Genomic DNA, 16,139 nt, shown 5'->3' with positions numbered 1-16,139 from the left:
TTCTATTTGTTTTTTAGCATCTATTTGTTCATTGTCAGCAAAGGTGGAGACCCTACATCTGTGCCTCTTAAAGTCCCCTTGACGCCTTACCTTGAATGTCTAATCGGACCTCCTTACTTTTATGTTCTGCATTGTAAATAACTGAACACGTATAAATGCCACTGTCGGATATTGTCGTGTTGGAAATATAAAGAGAGACGTCGCCATCTTTAATTCGCTCTGTATTTATGGATACCCTGGAGTGGGATGGCTTCACTTTGACTATATAGCTTAGAACTTCCATTTCCTGAAATTTCCAGTACAATGCGAGAGACTTGGTATCCACCGGAGGTTTATCCACAGAGAACGTGCATGGAATCCTGACGTCTGATCCCATTCTAGCTCGATAACTGGATGGGACATTCAGATCCAGAGCTTCACCTGCACAAACTGCAAACATTAAACAAACATTTTATACCAGAGTAAAAATAGGAAAATAGATATATTATTATCATTTATAAATGCTCCGAAATATTATATTTCCCATCCTTTACCATATTGAAATACCCTTCCAGTGATAGCACTCACAGGGTAATTGGATTTATTAAACCAGTGTTTCCCAAACGAGTCCTCAAGACCCACCAACAGGCCAGGTTTTGTCAATATTCCTATTGGAATAAAACAGGGCAATACATACATCCTTGGTTGTTGGTGGGCCATGAGGACTGGTTTAGGAACCACTGCATTAAACTATGAGTTGTGTAGAACTGAAATCAGAATGGCAAAATTCCAGCTAAAATTGCTGATTCTGAGAAATTATCCAAATCAGCTGTAGTCACAAATTGGCTATTATTGACCCAAATATTCCTATTTAGAAAACACAGAACCAAGAAATCCAGGATAGTGAGACTGGGAACCTAAATCAGGACTGTCTTGCTGGGTCTGAGTTGGTTGGGAGGTATACTTTCAACAAAGAAACAGTATACATAATCATGTCTCTGCTCCAGCGGGGTGCTGTCTATAGGGGTGTGCACCTGGGAATAATCTTAAGAAGGCTGTGTGTGAAGGGTTACTTTGTTTTGTGTAGGTGTGTGGTTGCTGAAAGTGTTGTATCTGTCTGTGTGTGATATGTGTGAGTAGTTATGTGTGATGTATGAGGCTGTGTGAAGTGAACATATGTGAGTGATATGTTTGGGTACCAGTGAGTGAATAGTATTGCTGTGTGTGATGTGTGGGTAACTGTGAGGGCTAGTTTAGTAGATGAGCTGTGAGTGAGTGAGATAGCTGGAATGGGAGCGGTAAGTATAGGGAGAAAAAGGGAGATATGGGAGTGATAGGAGAGGGAGTGGAAGGGATGGTTTGGAGTAATAGGAGGTTGCAGAGAATAATGGATAAGTCAGAGTGATAGTATGTTGAGGAGGGTGGGAAAGAGGAAAGAATGTGTCAGAATGATAGGAGTATGGGAGGGAGAGAGAGAGGGATGGCTGGAAGAGTTGTTAAGAGGGTACGAGAGATGGTCGAGTGTCATAGGAGGATTTAAATAGAGAAATGGATAGGGGGGCTGATATGAGAATGGAGTGAAAGGGAGGGATGGCTGTATGTCAGTTATAGGAGTATAGAGTGAGAGGAAGGATCAGTGTGACAGAGTGACAAGAAGAAGGGATGAGAGGGAGGGATGGGTTTTGAGTTTGGGGGATGGATAAGAGAGATGGGACTGGTGGAGGAATGGGTTGCAATGAAGGAGTGATATAAAGAGAGAGAGGGGAGATGAGTGAGATTGGAAGACATGAGTGAAAGTGATAGGGGAAGATAGTGGTGGAACAGCAGGGGATTATTATGTGCAAATTCAACCAGGCCCTCTGTGTTCTGCCTGTCATGGGGGCCCATGAGTTGTCAGACTAGCCACCTTAGGGTCCCCTAAGAGTTGAGCAGATATCCACCTGCTTATCTGAACAGCAGGTGATTACTCTGCCAAAATATACTGCGTCACGTGGGGGGGGGGGGGGGGGTAGATGAGGAGATGACGCGAGGGAGGATATGAAGCGAATAGCAAGGGAGGGAGCTATCATTTTCGTGCTCTTCCAGGATTGCTCTTTCATGTGCCTGCAGTGATGCCGGAATATTATTTAATTCCGTTCTCGACATTAAATGGCGCCCATGGGAGCAGTGCTAGAAGAGCATGAAGATTACGGCAGCCCCAATAGACCCCAGGATCCACTCAAGCTCTCCTAAAGGTAGGGAGGCTGGGTGATTCTTCAAAAACAAAACATAAAAACACTATAATTTAAATGAATTTGTGAGTGTGTGTGAGAGAATGTGCATGTGTGAGTGTGTCAATATCAGTTAGAGTGTATTTGTCAGTAAATATGTATTAGTCTGTCAGTGTGTGTGTGTGTCTGTCAGTGAAGGTGTGTCTGTCAGTGTGTTTTGTCAGTGGGATAAATCAATGAGTGTATGTGCATCTGTCAGTGAGTGTGTGTCTGAGAGTGATTGTGTAAGTGAGTGTATGTTAATGTATGAGTATAAGACAGTGAGTGCACGTCAGTGTGTGTCAATCAGTGAAAGTGTGTCTCAATGAGTGTGTGTATGGGTCAGTGAGTGTGGGTATGTCAGTGCATGTGTATCAGCGAGAGTGTGTGTCTGTCAGTAAGAATGTGTTTCTTGCTTAAACAGTGTGTGTGCCAATGAGTGTGTGCATGGGTCAATAAGAGTGTGTGCTTAAAAGGATGAAAATGTTTTTACTTAATTCATGTGATTTTTAGTACTATGCATGTGTGTATGTATGTATACATGTATGTGCGTACACACATTATATATACACACCCATGTAGTATTAATACATGTGTATTATATTAACCCCTTAAGGACCAAACTTCTAGAATAAAAGGGAATCATGACGTGTCACACATGTCATGTGTCCTTAAGGGGTTAAAGTGTATATAAAATAACTACATTAAAAAGCATTAAATTCCATCTGTACATTATGTTAGCAGAAATGCTAGCAAAGGTATAGGTTTTAATGAAAAGCTTTTTAAAAAATATGGTCCATCCCCTAATGCCATAGATTGAGTGACAGGTGGTCATCTTGTTCCCTGTCACCGTGCTACTGTCCCAGCAGGCATTAAAGACAATCCATAATAAATACATGCATGCGTTCTCACTTTGTAAATATACACCGCTGAAATTTGCACACACTCTACATTACCATTTATACGCAGTTCTGATAATATTTTCAGATAACTGCTTGAAACACAGCTAAGTTACCTGGCACTCAGTCATGGACATTATCACCAGTAAGAACACTGTTCCCGTTCAAAAATCTGTCCCTTAATGGACTGGTGGGGAGATTAAATATCGCTCTCACTGGTCCAACATACTTTCATATCAGTCAGACTGTAGTGGGGCAGCACTATACAACCCTATATATACACACTGCCTACAGGCAGCCCCTATACACATACATACACACTGCCACTCTAAGGTACAAATACACAATGCACCACCAATACACATGGACACAATGCAGCCCCTAGATATACAAACACACACACAATATAATCCCAATACACAAACACACACACTGCATCCCTTTGATGCACACGCACACACTCTATTCTACCTTATGCCCATGATACCAGGGGTAGCGGGCAGTTATGGCATGGGAGTACACACTGAGTGAGATTCAATCCCTGGTATGAAACAGCTGAGGGTGCTCGGCTAATACTCTCAGCTTGTTACTGCCCACTACCCCGAGTATGGACTTTGTGAGGTAGAGCACAACTCTGCTTTTACTTATCTTCACTAGGAGCTGGGCTGAAGCTGCTGGGGGCAGATCACCTCTGCAAAATGGTTAGTGAACCATTTAATATTGATGTAGACATGGAACCCACAGACTCTGGGGAACATAACCACTTCATTTAATCCAGCTTTGGAGAGAGATGATTTAAAATGTTGGTAGCTTCTACTTGGGAGCGCTACCCCTAAATATGTCCCATTTCTGCCTGAGATTAGGAGACTCCTCAGTGCACGGCAGCAAACTGTACATTATCCCCCATTCATTACAGGATATAATTGCATGGATTACATCACGGATTACATCACCATCTGTGCAATATGGTGATTGAAAGCATGGTTATCAAGGGGAACAGACAATATTCTGGAAGCAAAGTGCGAAATAATAATAATAATAACAGGACAGGTACATTCAGATTACTCTTGGTTTTCATGGTATTTGCTCCTTAATTAGCACGAGCACCCAGAGTTATCGATGGCATTATTTAGAACAGTTCATGGTTATAAATCCTGTTGATAGACAGATACATTGATAGATAGATAGATAGCACACACCGACATAGACACATACTGGGTCGATCCTGGGTGGGTGCACCGTGCCCAGGCTCCAGGGAGCGTCAATAGAGGCAGGTCTCTAATTAGGCAAGTTGGGCATCTGCCTAAAGCCTCACGCTGACAAGGGCCTCACTTTAAGACAGGCTGATCTGTAGGGTCCTCAGTCCGTGACTGAGGTTCCAACACCAAAAGCTACCGGGTTTCCCTGAAAATAAGACAGGGTCTTATATTAATTTTCCCCCCGAAAAACTCACTAGGTGTAATGATATTGATGTTACAAAGTGTTGGAGTCCAGTAGCCAGATCAGCAATGTTTTCTGCCAGAGGTAGCCACTTGTTACCCAGGTGGTTGAGCCCCTGAGCCTTGAGTGGCCTTCTGGTCTTAAGCAGAGATGGGATACTGGAACAGAGAGATGATAATCGTAGTGAGGCAAGCCGAGGTCAGTGGGAAGGAGAAGCAGCAAAGTCAAAATGGTCCAAAATCAGCAACAGGTAGGAGAAACAGGAACAAGCTTGATTAGAGAGTACAGGAACCACAATAATCTGGCAAAGGTACAGAGACAGGAAGTGGCTTTTATAGGCCAAGAACCAGACACATGACCAGACACAGCTGAAGAGACTTGTCACTGATACCAATGCTTATAGAGTCAAGGTTACCAGATCTCAGGCACATTTGCAAAAGGCAGGCTGGTGTAGTGGTAAGGAAGAGGTTTAGCAGCATGTAAATCAGGGTTTGAAACCCAGCAGAGTCAGTTCCTCACATTACTCCCACCTCTACAGGCGCAGCCTCTGGATGACCTATTTCCTGGTTTAGCAGGGTACTGTGCATGGAAAGACTGAAGAAGATCAGGCGCATGAATATTGTCCACTGGTTCCCATGATCTATCCTCTTCACCATAGCCTTTCCAAAGAACCAAATATTGAAGCTTGTTGCGGAATATCCTGGAGTCAAGAATTTTTTCCACCTCGTATTCATCTTCACCATCCACGAGGACTGGTGGTGGGGCAGGCAGGGCTCGACCAGGGAAAGTATTTTTATGAAAAGGTTTAAGCAGTGCAACGTGAAACACCGGATGTATTTTCATGGAATCTGGAAGTTGCAGACGGAAGGTGACAGCATTGATCTGAGCGATGATCTCAAAAGGTCCCATGAACTTTTGACCCAATTTATGAGAAGGAATCCTAAGCTTAAGATTCTTTGTTGACAGCCAAACCTTGTCACCAACATGATAAACTGGGGCCTCCTTTCTATGCCTATCAGCAGCTCTTTTGTAACATTCCTGATCCTCCGAAAGAGTCTTCTTCAACAGTTCTTGGGAATCTCGTAAGGCGGTTAGCCGGTCAGTGACTGCAGGAATGGAAGTAGTAATTGGGAGACTCACTAGAAAGGTTGAATGGTAACCATAATTAGCAAAAAATGGGCTCAGAGAAGTGGAGCAGTGTTGGGCATTGTTATAGGCAAATTCCGCCGTGGGTAGAAAATCCAGCCAGTCATCCTGCAGGTAACTAATATAGCACCGCAAATATTGTTCTAACGTCTGGTTGGTTCGCTCAGTCTGTCCATTACTTTGTGGATGAAAAGCTGACGACAGATTTACATTAATACCTAGAATAGAACAAAAATATTTCCAAAAATGAGATGTAAACTGCACTCCCCTGTCAGAAATTACTTCATCAGGCACTCCATGCAAGCAAAATATTTCCCGAATAACTAGGTCAGCAGTCTGTTTAGCTGAAGGGAGACCACGAGCTGGTATGAAATGACTCATCTTAGTTAACCGGTCCACAACAACAAGAATGGTAGTGTGTTCCTTAGAGGGGGTAGTTCCACAATAAAGTCCATGGATATAGATCCCCAGGGACGATGAGGAATAGGAAGAGGCTGAAGCATGCCAACAGGGGATGAGCGAGGAGTCTTATGTCTGGCACATACATCACAAGAGGACACATACTTCTTAACATCCTCATAATATTTAGGCCACCAAAAGGATCGGGTAAGTAGTTCTTGTGTCTTTCGGATTCCTGGATGACCTGCTGGTTTTGAGTCATGGTAGAGACGTAAAACGTCCAGTCGCACTGATTCTGGAACAAACAGACGTTGAAAAATCCAAAACCCATTAAGCATGGTCATATGAAGATCACGAGGAGGATCACGAAAAACTGGATCATCAGCGTAGCCCTTTTTAATGCGAGACATTAGATCAGAAGGGAAGGTAACTCCTAAAAATCTACTCTCAGGCAAGATGGTGGCTTTGGTTACTGTAGTATGGAGGGGGTCAGCTATCCTAGACAAGGCATCTGCCTTGCCATTTCTGGAACCAGGGTGGTATGAAATCAAAAAATGAAACCTTGAGAAAAATAGGGACCAGCGTGCTTGTCTGGCTGACAGTCTCTTAGCTGATTGAATACATTCCAGATTTTTGTGATCTGTGAGGACAGTAATTGGATGGGTGGCTCCCTCCAAGAGATGTCTCCATTCGGCAAAGGCAGCTTTTATAGCCAAAAGTTCTTTATTCCCTATGTCATAATTTCTTTCTGCTGGTAACATCTGGCGGGAATAGAAGGCACATGGATGTAACAACATCTTAGGTCCAGTCCTTTGAGACAGTATAGCCCCAACAGCTGAATCAGAAGCATCTACCTCTACAGTAAATGGCAATTCTGGCTGAGGATGTACCAGGATTGGGGCAGATGTAAACAGAGTCTTTAATCTGGAAAATGCAGTGTCAGCCTTATTGGACCACTGAAAAGGAGTCCCTTTACGTGTAAGTTCAGTGATCGGTGTAATAACGGCAGAGAAATTCTTAATGAAACGCCTGTAAAAATTGGCAAACACCACAAATCTCTGAATATCTTTTTCATTCTTGGGGATGGGCCAGTCCAGCACAGCTTTAATTTTACTTGCGTCCATACTTAAACCTTTAGGAGTTATTACATATCCCAGGAATTGAATTTCTGTTTGTTCAAACTCACATTTTTCCAGTTTAATGTATAGGTGGTGGGTACGAAGGCGCTCAAAAACAATGCAGACCTGTTTTCTGTGATTTTCAAGATTATGAGAAAATATCAGGATATCATCCAAATATGCCACAACAAACTGATCCAGGAGATCCCGTAGTACATCATTGATTAGATGTTGAAAAGTTGCAGGGGCATTACAAAGCCCAAATGGCATTACTAGATATTCGTAATGTCCGTACCTGGTTCTGAAAGCTGTTTTCCATTCATCATTTGGTCTTATGCGAACCAGATTATATGCCCCCCGTAGATCAAGCTTCGTAAATATTTTAGCTGAACGAAGTCTCTCCAGAAGTTCAGGAATGAGAGGCAAGGAATAGCGGTTTTTAACAGTGATTTTATTAATGTCCCTGTAATCGACACATGGCCGTAGACTGCCATCTTTCTTTTCTACAAAGAATATAGGAGCTCCTGCTGGAGAAGTAGATGGTCGAATAAAGCCTTTGGCAAGATTTTCTTGTATGTATTCACGAAGTGCTTTCAATTCAGGCTCAGAAAGGGAGTATATACGGCCAAATGGGATAGCAGCTCCAGGTAGCAGCTCTATGGGGCAATCATAAGGCCTGTGAGGTGGAAGCTGATCAGCATTCTTCTTATCACAGACATCTGCAAAATCCCCATATTGTAGAGGAAGCTTAGTTAAGTTTGTATCAACCATTTCATTAATTGTTGTGGCAACAGGTGTTGCCTTAGAGGGTTGACAATTCATTAAGCAGTGTTCTGAAGGAAAGGACAAGGTTCTAGTCTTCCAATCAATCTGTGGGTTATGCAGAGCAAGCCAGGGTATACCCAAAATCACTGGAAACTGTGTTGAGGAAATTAGGTGGAAAGACATAGACATCACCATATTGCAAAGTGATAGGCACCACCAAATGAGGATGTTGAGTCATCATACCCTCTTCACCCTGAGCCAGAGAAAACAAGGGTTTTGTGACAGAATCCAGTTGGTCTGAAATCTGGGATTGGTGTTGAATCTGTGCACCCTCAGCAGTCATAGCTATTGTTCTTTTAGACTTGCTAGGGCAATTGATGGCATAATGCCCTGCACTACCACAATACAGGCATAAATTGTGAGTGCGTCGCCACTGTTTTTCTTCATTGGATAATGACCCTCTTATTAGATCTACCTGCATAGCCTCAGGTTCAGAGTCTGTAGGTGTTTGTGGGGTCGGAGTAGAAATTCTTGAATAGAAAGTAGGAGTAGCACTTGGTTTAAAAGAGCCCTGTCTTTCCAATCTTCTTTCTGAAAGTCTCCGATCAATACGGATAGCCAACCGCACAAATGCATCAAACTCAACAGGAAGATCAACACGAGCTAGCTCATCTTTTATAGCTTCTGAGAGACCCCTTCTGAAGTGGAACCTCTGGGCTGATTGGTTCCAAGTAGTATCAGCAACCCACTGTCTGAATTCAGCAGCATATTCAGCCACAGAGCGCCTCCCTTGATGTAAATGAAGGAGAGTGGCTTCTGCTGTAGCACAGCGATTGGGGTCATCAAAAACTAGGCACATGGCCTCAAGAAAGTCTTTTAAATTTCCCAAGACTGGACTGTCCTGTTCCAGAAAAGGGGAGCCCCAAGCCAGGGCTTCATCTTTGAATAGGGAGAAAATAAATCCCACCTTCTCTCTTTCAGATGGAAAACGGTTAGGTAATGCAAACGGCATTGATTTAGGAAACCCCTAAATTTTTTGCGGTCTCCTCCAAATTTTTCTGGTAGAGGCAAGCGGGCATCTTGTGCAGGTGTAACAGTAGTAGCAGCAGCAGCCGCAACATCATGTGCCCTGTAGCTGGTAAGCTCACTATGCATTGATCGAACTTCATTTTGCAGTTCAGCTACCTGATCTTGCAGCACTTGAATGGTCTGTGCCTGGGTCTGCATAGTTCTTGCATTATAAGCAACCTGCTGGGCCAATGCAGAATCTGATCCGACGGTCTCCATGAATGGGCCAGATTATTCTGTAATGATATTGATGTTACAAAGTGTTGGAGTCCAACACTTTGTAACATCAATATCATTGATGGGCTTTTTTTGAGGGGAGGTCTTATTTCGGGTAAAACGTGTGCTAGAAAGCAGGTCAATGTTCGGGGGAATTCAGAGTGTTCGGAGTTTACAAGACCTCTACCACATGGTCCACAACTCTGCACCCGGCAGAACTAAAGACTGGATAGCAAGGCCACCAGACCACCAGGGAGGGAGACTACTGGACCACCAGGGAATTGCTTATTGTAGTTTAGTGTATTAGCATGTTATATATTCACAAATGGCTCTCAGACATTGTAGTAAAATAGAACTTCTCTTTACTTCAGTACACACACATAATGACATAACACCAAAGAGACTAAACACAACATAACTTCACTATGCTGCCATCTACTGGAAGGTGGACTGCATAAACCTCAATACATAACACTCCTCCCCCCTAGACCTCAAAGTCTTTGAGATAACTGGGAGGTTTAATATTTCGTCTTGGGCGCCCCAAAACCGTGTTTGGAACTGCTTCACCTGGACCTTCAGTTGTGCCCATCCCTTCTTCCTGTGCTCTGTCAGATGGACCACACAGAACTGGTTCTTCAATAACAACTCCTGGAGAACTGAGACCTGTATCATCCAGTGGTTCCACATCATTTGGTATCACAGAAAACCCAGTATGACTGGGACCGGCAGCAGGCAAAATCTCATCACTCCGTTCCCGAATCTGATCGACATGCCTTCGTAATATTCTACCATCAGGAATTCGTACTTTGTATGACAAAGGTCCTGTGGCCATAAGTACTTTTGCAGGTATCCATTTAGGTCCAGAAACATAGTTCCTGACATAGACATCACTGTCAGGTGCAAATACTCTGACAGTAGAAGCATTATAGTTCTTATTGAATTGCAATTCTTGCTTCTCTTGTAACTCAGTTGTCAAATCAGGATGTAAACGATCCAAACAAGTTTTAAGACGCCGGTTCATAAGGAGCTCTGCTGGACTACTACCGGTGCTTGAGCAAGGTGTCACATGTTGTTGCAGAAGGAAATTTGCAAGTCTACGATTCCTATCTCCTTCAATAATTCTCTTTAATGAGTCTTTGGTAGTCTGAACCATACGCTCAGCTTGACCATTTGATGATGGGTGAAATGGTGCAATAGTAACATGTCGAATAAGATTACTTGCCATGAACATTTTGAATTCTGATGAGGTAAATTGTGTTCCATTATCAGACACAATTGTATCTGGCAACCCATGTGTAGCAAACAACCTCCTTAGAATCTTTATGACTGTGACTGAGGTAGCAGATGTAACTGGAACAACTTCTAACCATTTTGAAAAGGAGTCAACAACTAAAAAAAACATCTGTCCATGAAAAGGGCCAGCAAAATCTATATGTAAACGGGACCAATGTGACCTAGTCACTTCCCAAGGATGTACTGAGGCTTTAGGTGGAGCATGACGAGTAGATTGGCATGGTACACAGTTCTTCACCCACTTTTCAATAACTTCATCCATTTTAGGCCACCAAACATAACTTCTGGCTAAAGCTTTCATGCGAACTATTCCAGGATGTCCTTCATGAAGAACATGCAATACTCAAGCTTGTCCTGCATTTGGAATTACCACTCTGTTTCCCCATAATAGGCACCCTTTATAGGCAGATAGTTCATGTTGGCACACTACAAATGGTTTGAACTTGTCTTCCACTTTTGATTTTGGCCACCCCCTCCAAACCCAGTTGAGCACACGGGACAGCAAAGGATCCTTGGCAGACATACAAGCAATGTCACTTGCATGTAACGGAGGGTTTGGAATGGATTCCAACATGAGGACCTCAGACATAGGAGGAACAAGGAAGTCAGGAGAAGGCAAAGGTAATCGGCTTAATCCATCAGCATGTGTGATATCCTTGCCAGGATGATACTTGAACTCACAATCATAGACATTCAGCAGAAGGGACCACCTGAGCATGCGTGGTGAAATTATTTGAGGAGTGGGAGTATTGCTGGTGAACAGACCCAGTAAAGGTTTATGATCTGTTATAATAGTAAACCTCCGCCCATACAAATAGTCATGAAACTTTTTTACACCGGACACAATAGCTAAAGCCTCCTTGTCAATTTGGGCGTAATTCCTCTCTGTAGTAGATAAAGTCCGTGAATAAAATGCAATAGGAGCCTCAACCCCATTTCTCAAAGTGTGGCTCAATACAGCCCATATGCCATACGGAGAAGCATCGCAGGTTAGGGTTGAGCGGTTTCTCCAAATCATAGTGTACAAGCAAACTGTCAGAAGACAACAGTTTTTTAGCAGCGCTGAAAGCGGTAGTATGAACGTCAGTCCACTTCCATGGAGCATCTTTATCTAGTAGACGATGCAGAGGTTCAGCAACAGTGGCTTTATCAGGCAGAAAAGAATGGTAAAAATTAAGCAACCCTAGGAAAGCTTGCAGTTCTTGTTTGTTTGTTGGAACCGGAGCTCTATGGATAGCTTCAACCTTAGAATCAGTTGGATGAATGCCCTGTGCGTCAACTCGGTAACCAAGGAAATCCACGCTACTTACACCAAAAACACACTTTTCTTTTTTAAGTTTTAGACCAGCATCAAGAAAACGTTGTAAAACAAGTTGTAGCTGTGCAGCCAATGACTGTATAGAATCTGCTCCAATAAGAACGTCATCAAAATAAGGCACTACACCTGGAAGTCCAGATAAGAGGTCCTCCATTAAATTCTGGAATATGCCAGGAGCAATGGAAACTCCAAACTGCAAACGTCTTGCTCGGAAAGCTCCTTTGTGTGTTATTATCGTTTGTGCATCAGCAGCCTCATCATCCACAGGTAACTGCTGGTAGGCTTGAGCCATATCCAACTTGGCAAATACTTTTCCTTTTGCCAAAGTAGTAAGAATTTGATTAACAGCTGGAATTTGATAGGGATGCTCTTGCAACGCTTTATTTATTGTACATTTGTAGTCAGCACAGATTCTGACATCCCCATTTGGTTTCATGACCGGAACTATGGGTGTACACCACTTTGGGTGTGTTATGGGTTCAAGTATGCCTTGTTCCACAAGACGTGTAATCTCAGCATCTATTTTTGGTCTGAGAGCTAATGCAATTTTGCGAGGCTTCATACGAATTGGGGGTACTTTTGAATCTAATACAAAATAAACAGGAGGGCCTTTAAAAATGCCAAGACCTTCTTCAAAGATTGCACTAAATTTATCAATCACATTCTGTAGAATATCTGTGGATACATTATTAACTCCATATTACACATACATACAAAAAGGTGGAGCTCCTAAGAATATGATACAGTCGGTATTCTGTAAAACAAAAATATACAGACAATAGTGCAACACTGTAAAAATGGGCATTAAAAGTGCATAAGCTGAAATATTGTAACTCACAAGCCTGGAGTCATACCCTCATATGACTCAGGTGGTATACGCCTCTGGACCATTCAAGGATGTCCCAATCCTTTTTCTCTCTTTGGGGGATCGGTGTTTCCTTTTAAGGGTGCTTGGTGCTTTGTGCTTTCCCTTTAAGTTTGCTGCTAATAGAGATGCAAAATCCCAAAGGAGTTCCAGAAAAAAGGTGCTTTATTGTAGATAAAAATTTCAAATATAAAATCAAACATATATATATATAAAACAAAAGATAAAAAATAAGTTCCAAATATTGGTCTGGTTTGATTCAATAGTCTGTAACAGTGTCCAAAACGCGTTTCGCCTTACAAAAGGCTTCCTCAGTTGGCTGTTATGTGGATCTTTTCCTCTCTTTCTTGTTTAAATATCCTCCACTGGTCGGATTCTGTGCGCCTTTTTTTTCCCTCTCCCACTTCCGGGTTCCGGGTTTCATCTTGTGGAACGCAACGTGCGTTCCACCGTGCGTATCTATTTCCGGATTCCTCATTTCGGTGGAGCGCACGTGCGTTCCGGCGCTTGGTTCAATGCGCATCCGCTTTCATATTCCTCACTGCGATGGAACGCACATGCGTTCCAGCGTTTCGTTTCTATGTGTTCCTCTTTGTTGGCTTTTTCTGGTGGAACGCATATGCGTTCCACCTCTTAAAGACACAACCTATATTGGGGACATAGTTTAAAACATGCAAAAAAATCTCATTTTTTTTTTTTTTTTTTTTCCGTTTCAAATCTATTATGTCTAACTACCAAACAACATATTGGCTTGATTCTTTCAATAGATGATTCACACAAAGTTTAACAGATAAATGGTATCCCATAAGCACATATATAGATGGATTTAAAAGGTAACATGTTAGTGGCAGTTTATGGATGTCTCTACAAGGTATACAGAATTTTTTTAAAAATGGTGGGAAATTAATGTAATCAGTAAGAATTTTTTTCCCAAGACTAAAAAGCATTTAACACTATAGAAAGGGACTATTAGCTCATAAAATGACATAATTCAAAGTCATTGTTCAATCCATGTGGGACCATGGTATTAAAATCGTAAATTAATTTCATTTCTTCCCTTCCTATTTTTTTGGTGTAGTCTCCCCCTCTCCAATCTTTCCTCACCAATTTGATTGCACTAAAAAACATTCCGTCTGGGTTTGAATTATGAACTCTTTTGAAATGACTTGAGACGCTATGTGTTTCTACCCCATTTTTTATATTCCTTGTGTGTTCTGCCACTCTGGTGTTCAAATTTCGAATTGTTCGGCCGACATACACAAGGTTACATGGGCATTTTAATATGTAAATTACCCCCTTTGAGTAGCAGGTTAAATGGTCTCTTATCTGAAATTTTTTATTAATGATAGGTTCCATGTCCGTGATGTGTCTTTTCTTGCTTTTGGTGTTTCTGCATGCTAGGCATTGTCCACAGCCATAGAACCCTTTATTCATGTTTAAAAAAGTACTATTTACGGGTGTTTTCTTTTTATTGCAACTCTGTACTAAAGTGCTTTTTAGGTTCTTGGCCCCTCTATAAATTATTTTGGGTTTATCTGATAAAATATTTTTTAAAATTGGATCGTCTTTTAGGATATGCCAGTGTTTGTTAATAATGTTATTTATTTTTCTATTGTTTCCGTTAAAACTGCATATGAATGGGACGTTGTTGCCGTTCCATTTTCCATTTTTTTCTTTATCCTTATACTTCAAGGTATTTATTCTAGGGATTCTTAGGACTTCTTCTAATGCAGTCTGGAGTTTACCTTCCTCATATCCTTTTTGTATGAACTGTGTTTTGATTATATTTGCTTGTATTATATAATCATGGTCATTAGTGCAGTTACGCCTAATCCTCAAGAACTGGCCCTTGGGGGCATTAGTTAACCAGGGGGCATAATGACAACTTCTTTTGTCAATGTACCCATTCGCATCGACTTCTTTGAAATGGTTTTGTGTTATGATCCTATTATCTTTGATGTTGATCTCTAAATCTAAAAAATTGATTGTGTTCTGGCTAATCTGTGCTGTTAAAACGATGTTCCACTGGTTGTTGTTTAGGTACAAAATAAAATCATTCAAATCTGTATTTGTGCCTGTCCAAATGAAAAATATGTCGTCTATGAAGCGGCGGTAGCACACCAAGTCCGCCCCCCATGGGTGTCCCTGATACACAAACTGCTCCTCCCAATAGGCCATGAACAAGTTTGCGTAACTGGGGGCGAACTTGGTGCCCATCGCCGTTCCCCTAACCTGTAGGTAAAAAGTTTCATTGAACCAGAAAAAGTTATTGGTTAAGATCAGGTGAATACCTTCTAAAATATATAAAATTTGTTCCTCCTTAAAATTGTGTTTGTTTAAAAAATACTGTACTGCTTCAAGGCCTTTTTCGTGCGGTATAATAGTATAAAGTGAGGTCACGTCACACGTGACCAAAAAATTCCCTTCTTTCCAGGTCATCTCATCCATTAATTGTAGTATGTGAATGGTATCCTTCAGATACGCCGGATTCTTTATCACGAGAGGCTGTAGCAGATGGTCGAGGTACTCCGACACCTTGGCTGAGATAGAATCTATCCCAGATATGATAGGTCTCCCCGGTGGATTTTCCTTATTCTTATGTATTTTTGGGAGATGGTAATATACTGGTGTCTTTGGATGTGGAGTTGACAAGTATTTGGCTTCCTTAATAGTTAGAATACCCTTTTCTAAACCTTTTTCAATGTAATCATCAAATTTTTTCTTTATGTTCTCTATCGGATTATTCTCTAATTTTTTATACGTGCCTGGATCTGAAAGGATTCGTTCCGCTTCTTGTAAATACTTGTCATTCGGCATGACCACTATACCCCCTCCTTTATCTGCCGGTTTAATTACAATTTCTTGGTTCTGTTTTAATTTTTTTATTTCTCCTCTCTCCTTAACTGACATATTTTGCTGGTATCTATTTAATGGTTTGATTTTCTTTATATCTTTCATTACCATAATTTCGAAAGCTTTTATCTCATCTGAGATGAGATGCTTTGGAAAAAAATCTGATTTTAATTTCAGCTCTGTGTGTATATACTCTGATGGTACTTCATCATTCACTCTCTCTTCTTTGTTATGGAAAAATTTCTTTAGGCTCAGATTCCTAATAAACTTATTGATATCTATAAAAAAATCGAACTTATTTAGATCAGAGGTAGGTGCAAATTTCAAACCTTTTTGTAGAATTGCTACTTCCCCTACGGGTAACTCATTCCCCGTTAGGTTGAAGATTCCTTCTGAATTTATCTCTTTCCTCTCTTCTCCGTATGTCTCTCTTCTTCTTTTTCTTCCTCTCTTTCTTTTGTTGCCGATCTCTGTCTTTTGCCTGGAGGTTCCCAAATCCTGATCTGGCGTTGTTGTTTCGATCTCTCTGCT

The 16,139-nt window shown here is 41.6% G+C and overlaps 1 protein-coding gene across 1 annotated transcript in view; it reads right to left on the bottom strand.

Moving 5' to 3' along the window:
- The window catches only part of LOC134571347 (uncharacterized), a 93,202-nt gene that overhangs the window by 66,612 nt on the left and 10,451 nt on the right, over window positions 1-16,139 (bottom strand). Inside the window, exon 2 of the mRNA XM_063429549.1 lies at window positions 91-429. Within this exon, the coding sequence (XP_063285619.1) occupies window positions 91-429 (339 nt within the window). The remainder of the gene's footprint in view (window positions 1-90; window positions 430-16,139) is intronic.

Source organism: Pelobates fuscus, chromosome 8, assembly GCF_036172605.1.
Source record: "Pelobates fuscus isolate aPelFus1 chromosome 8, aPelFus1.pri, whole genome shotgun sequence".
In the NCBI taxonomy this organism is placed as follows: Eukaryota; Metazoa; Chordata; class Amphibia; order Anura; family Pelobatidae; genus Pelobates; species Pelobates fuscus.
Note: the sequence above shows the minus strand (reverse complement) of the source record. Positions and strands in the feature narration are given on the sequence as shown.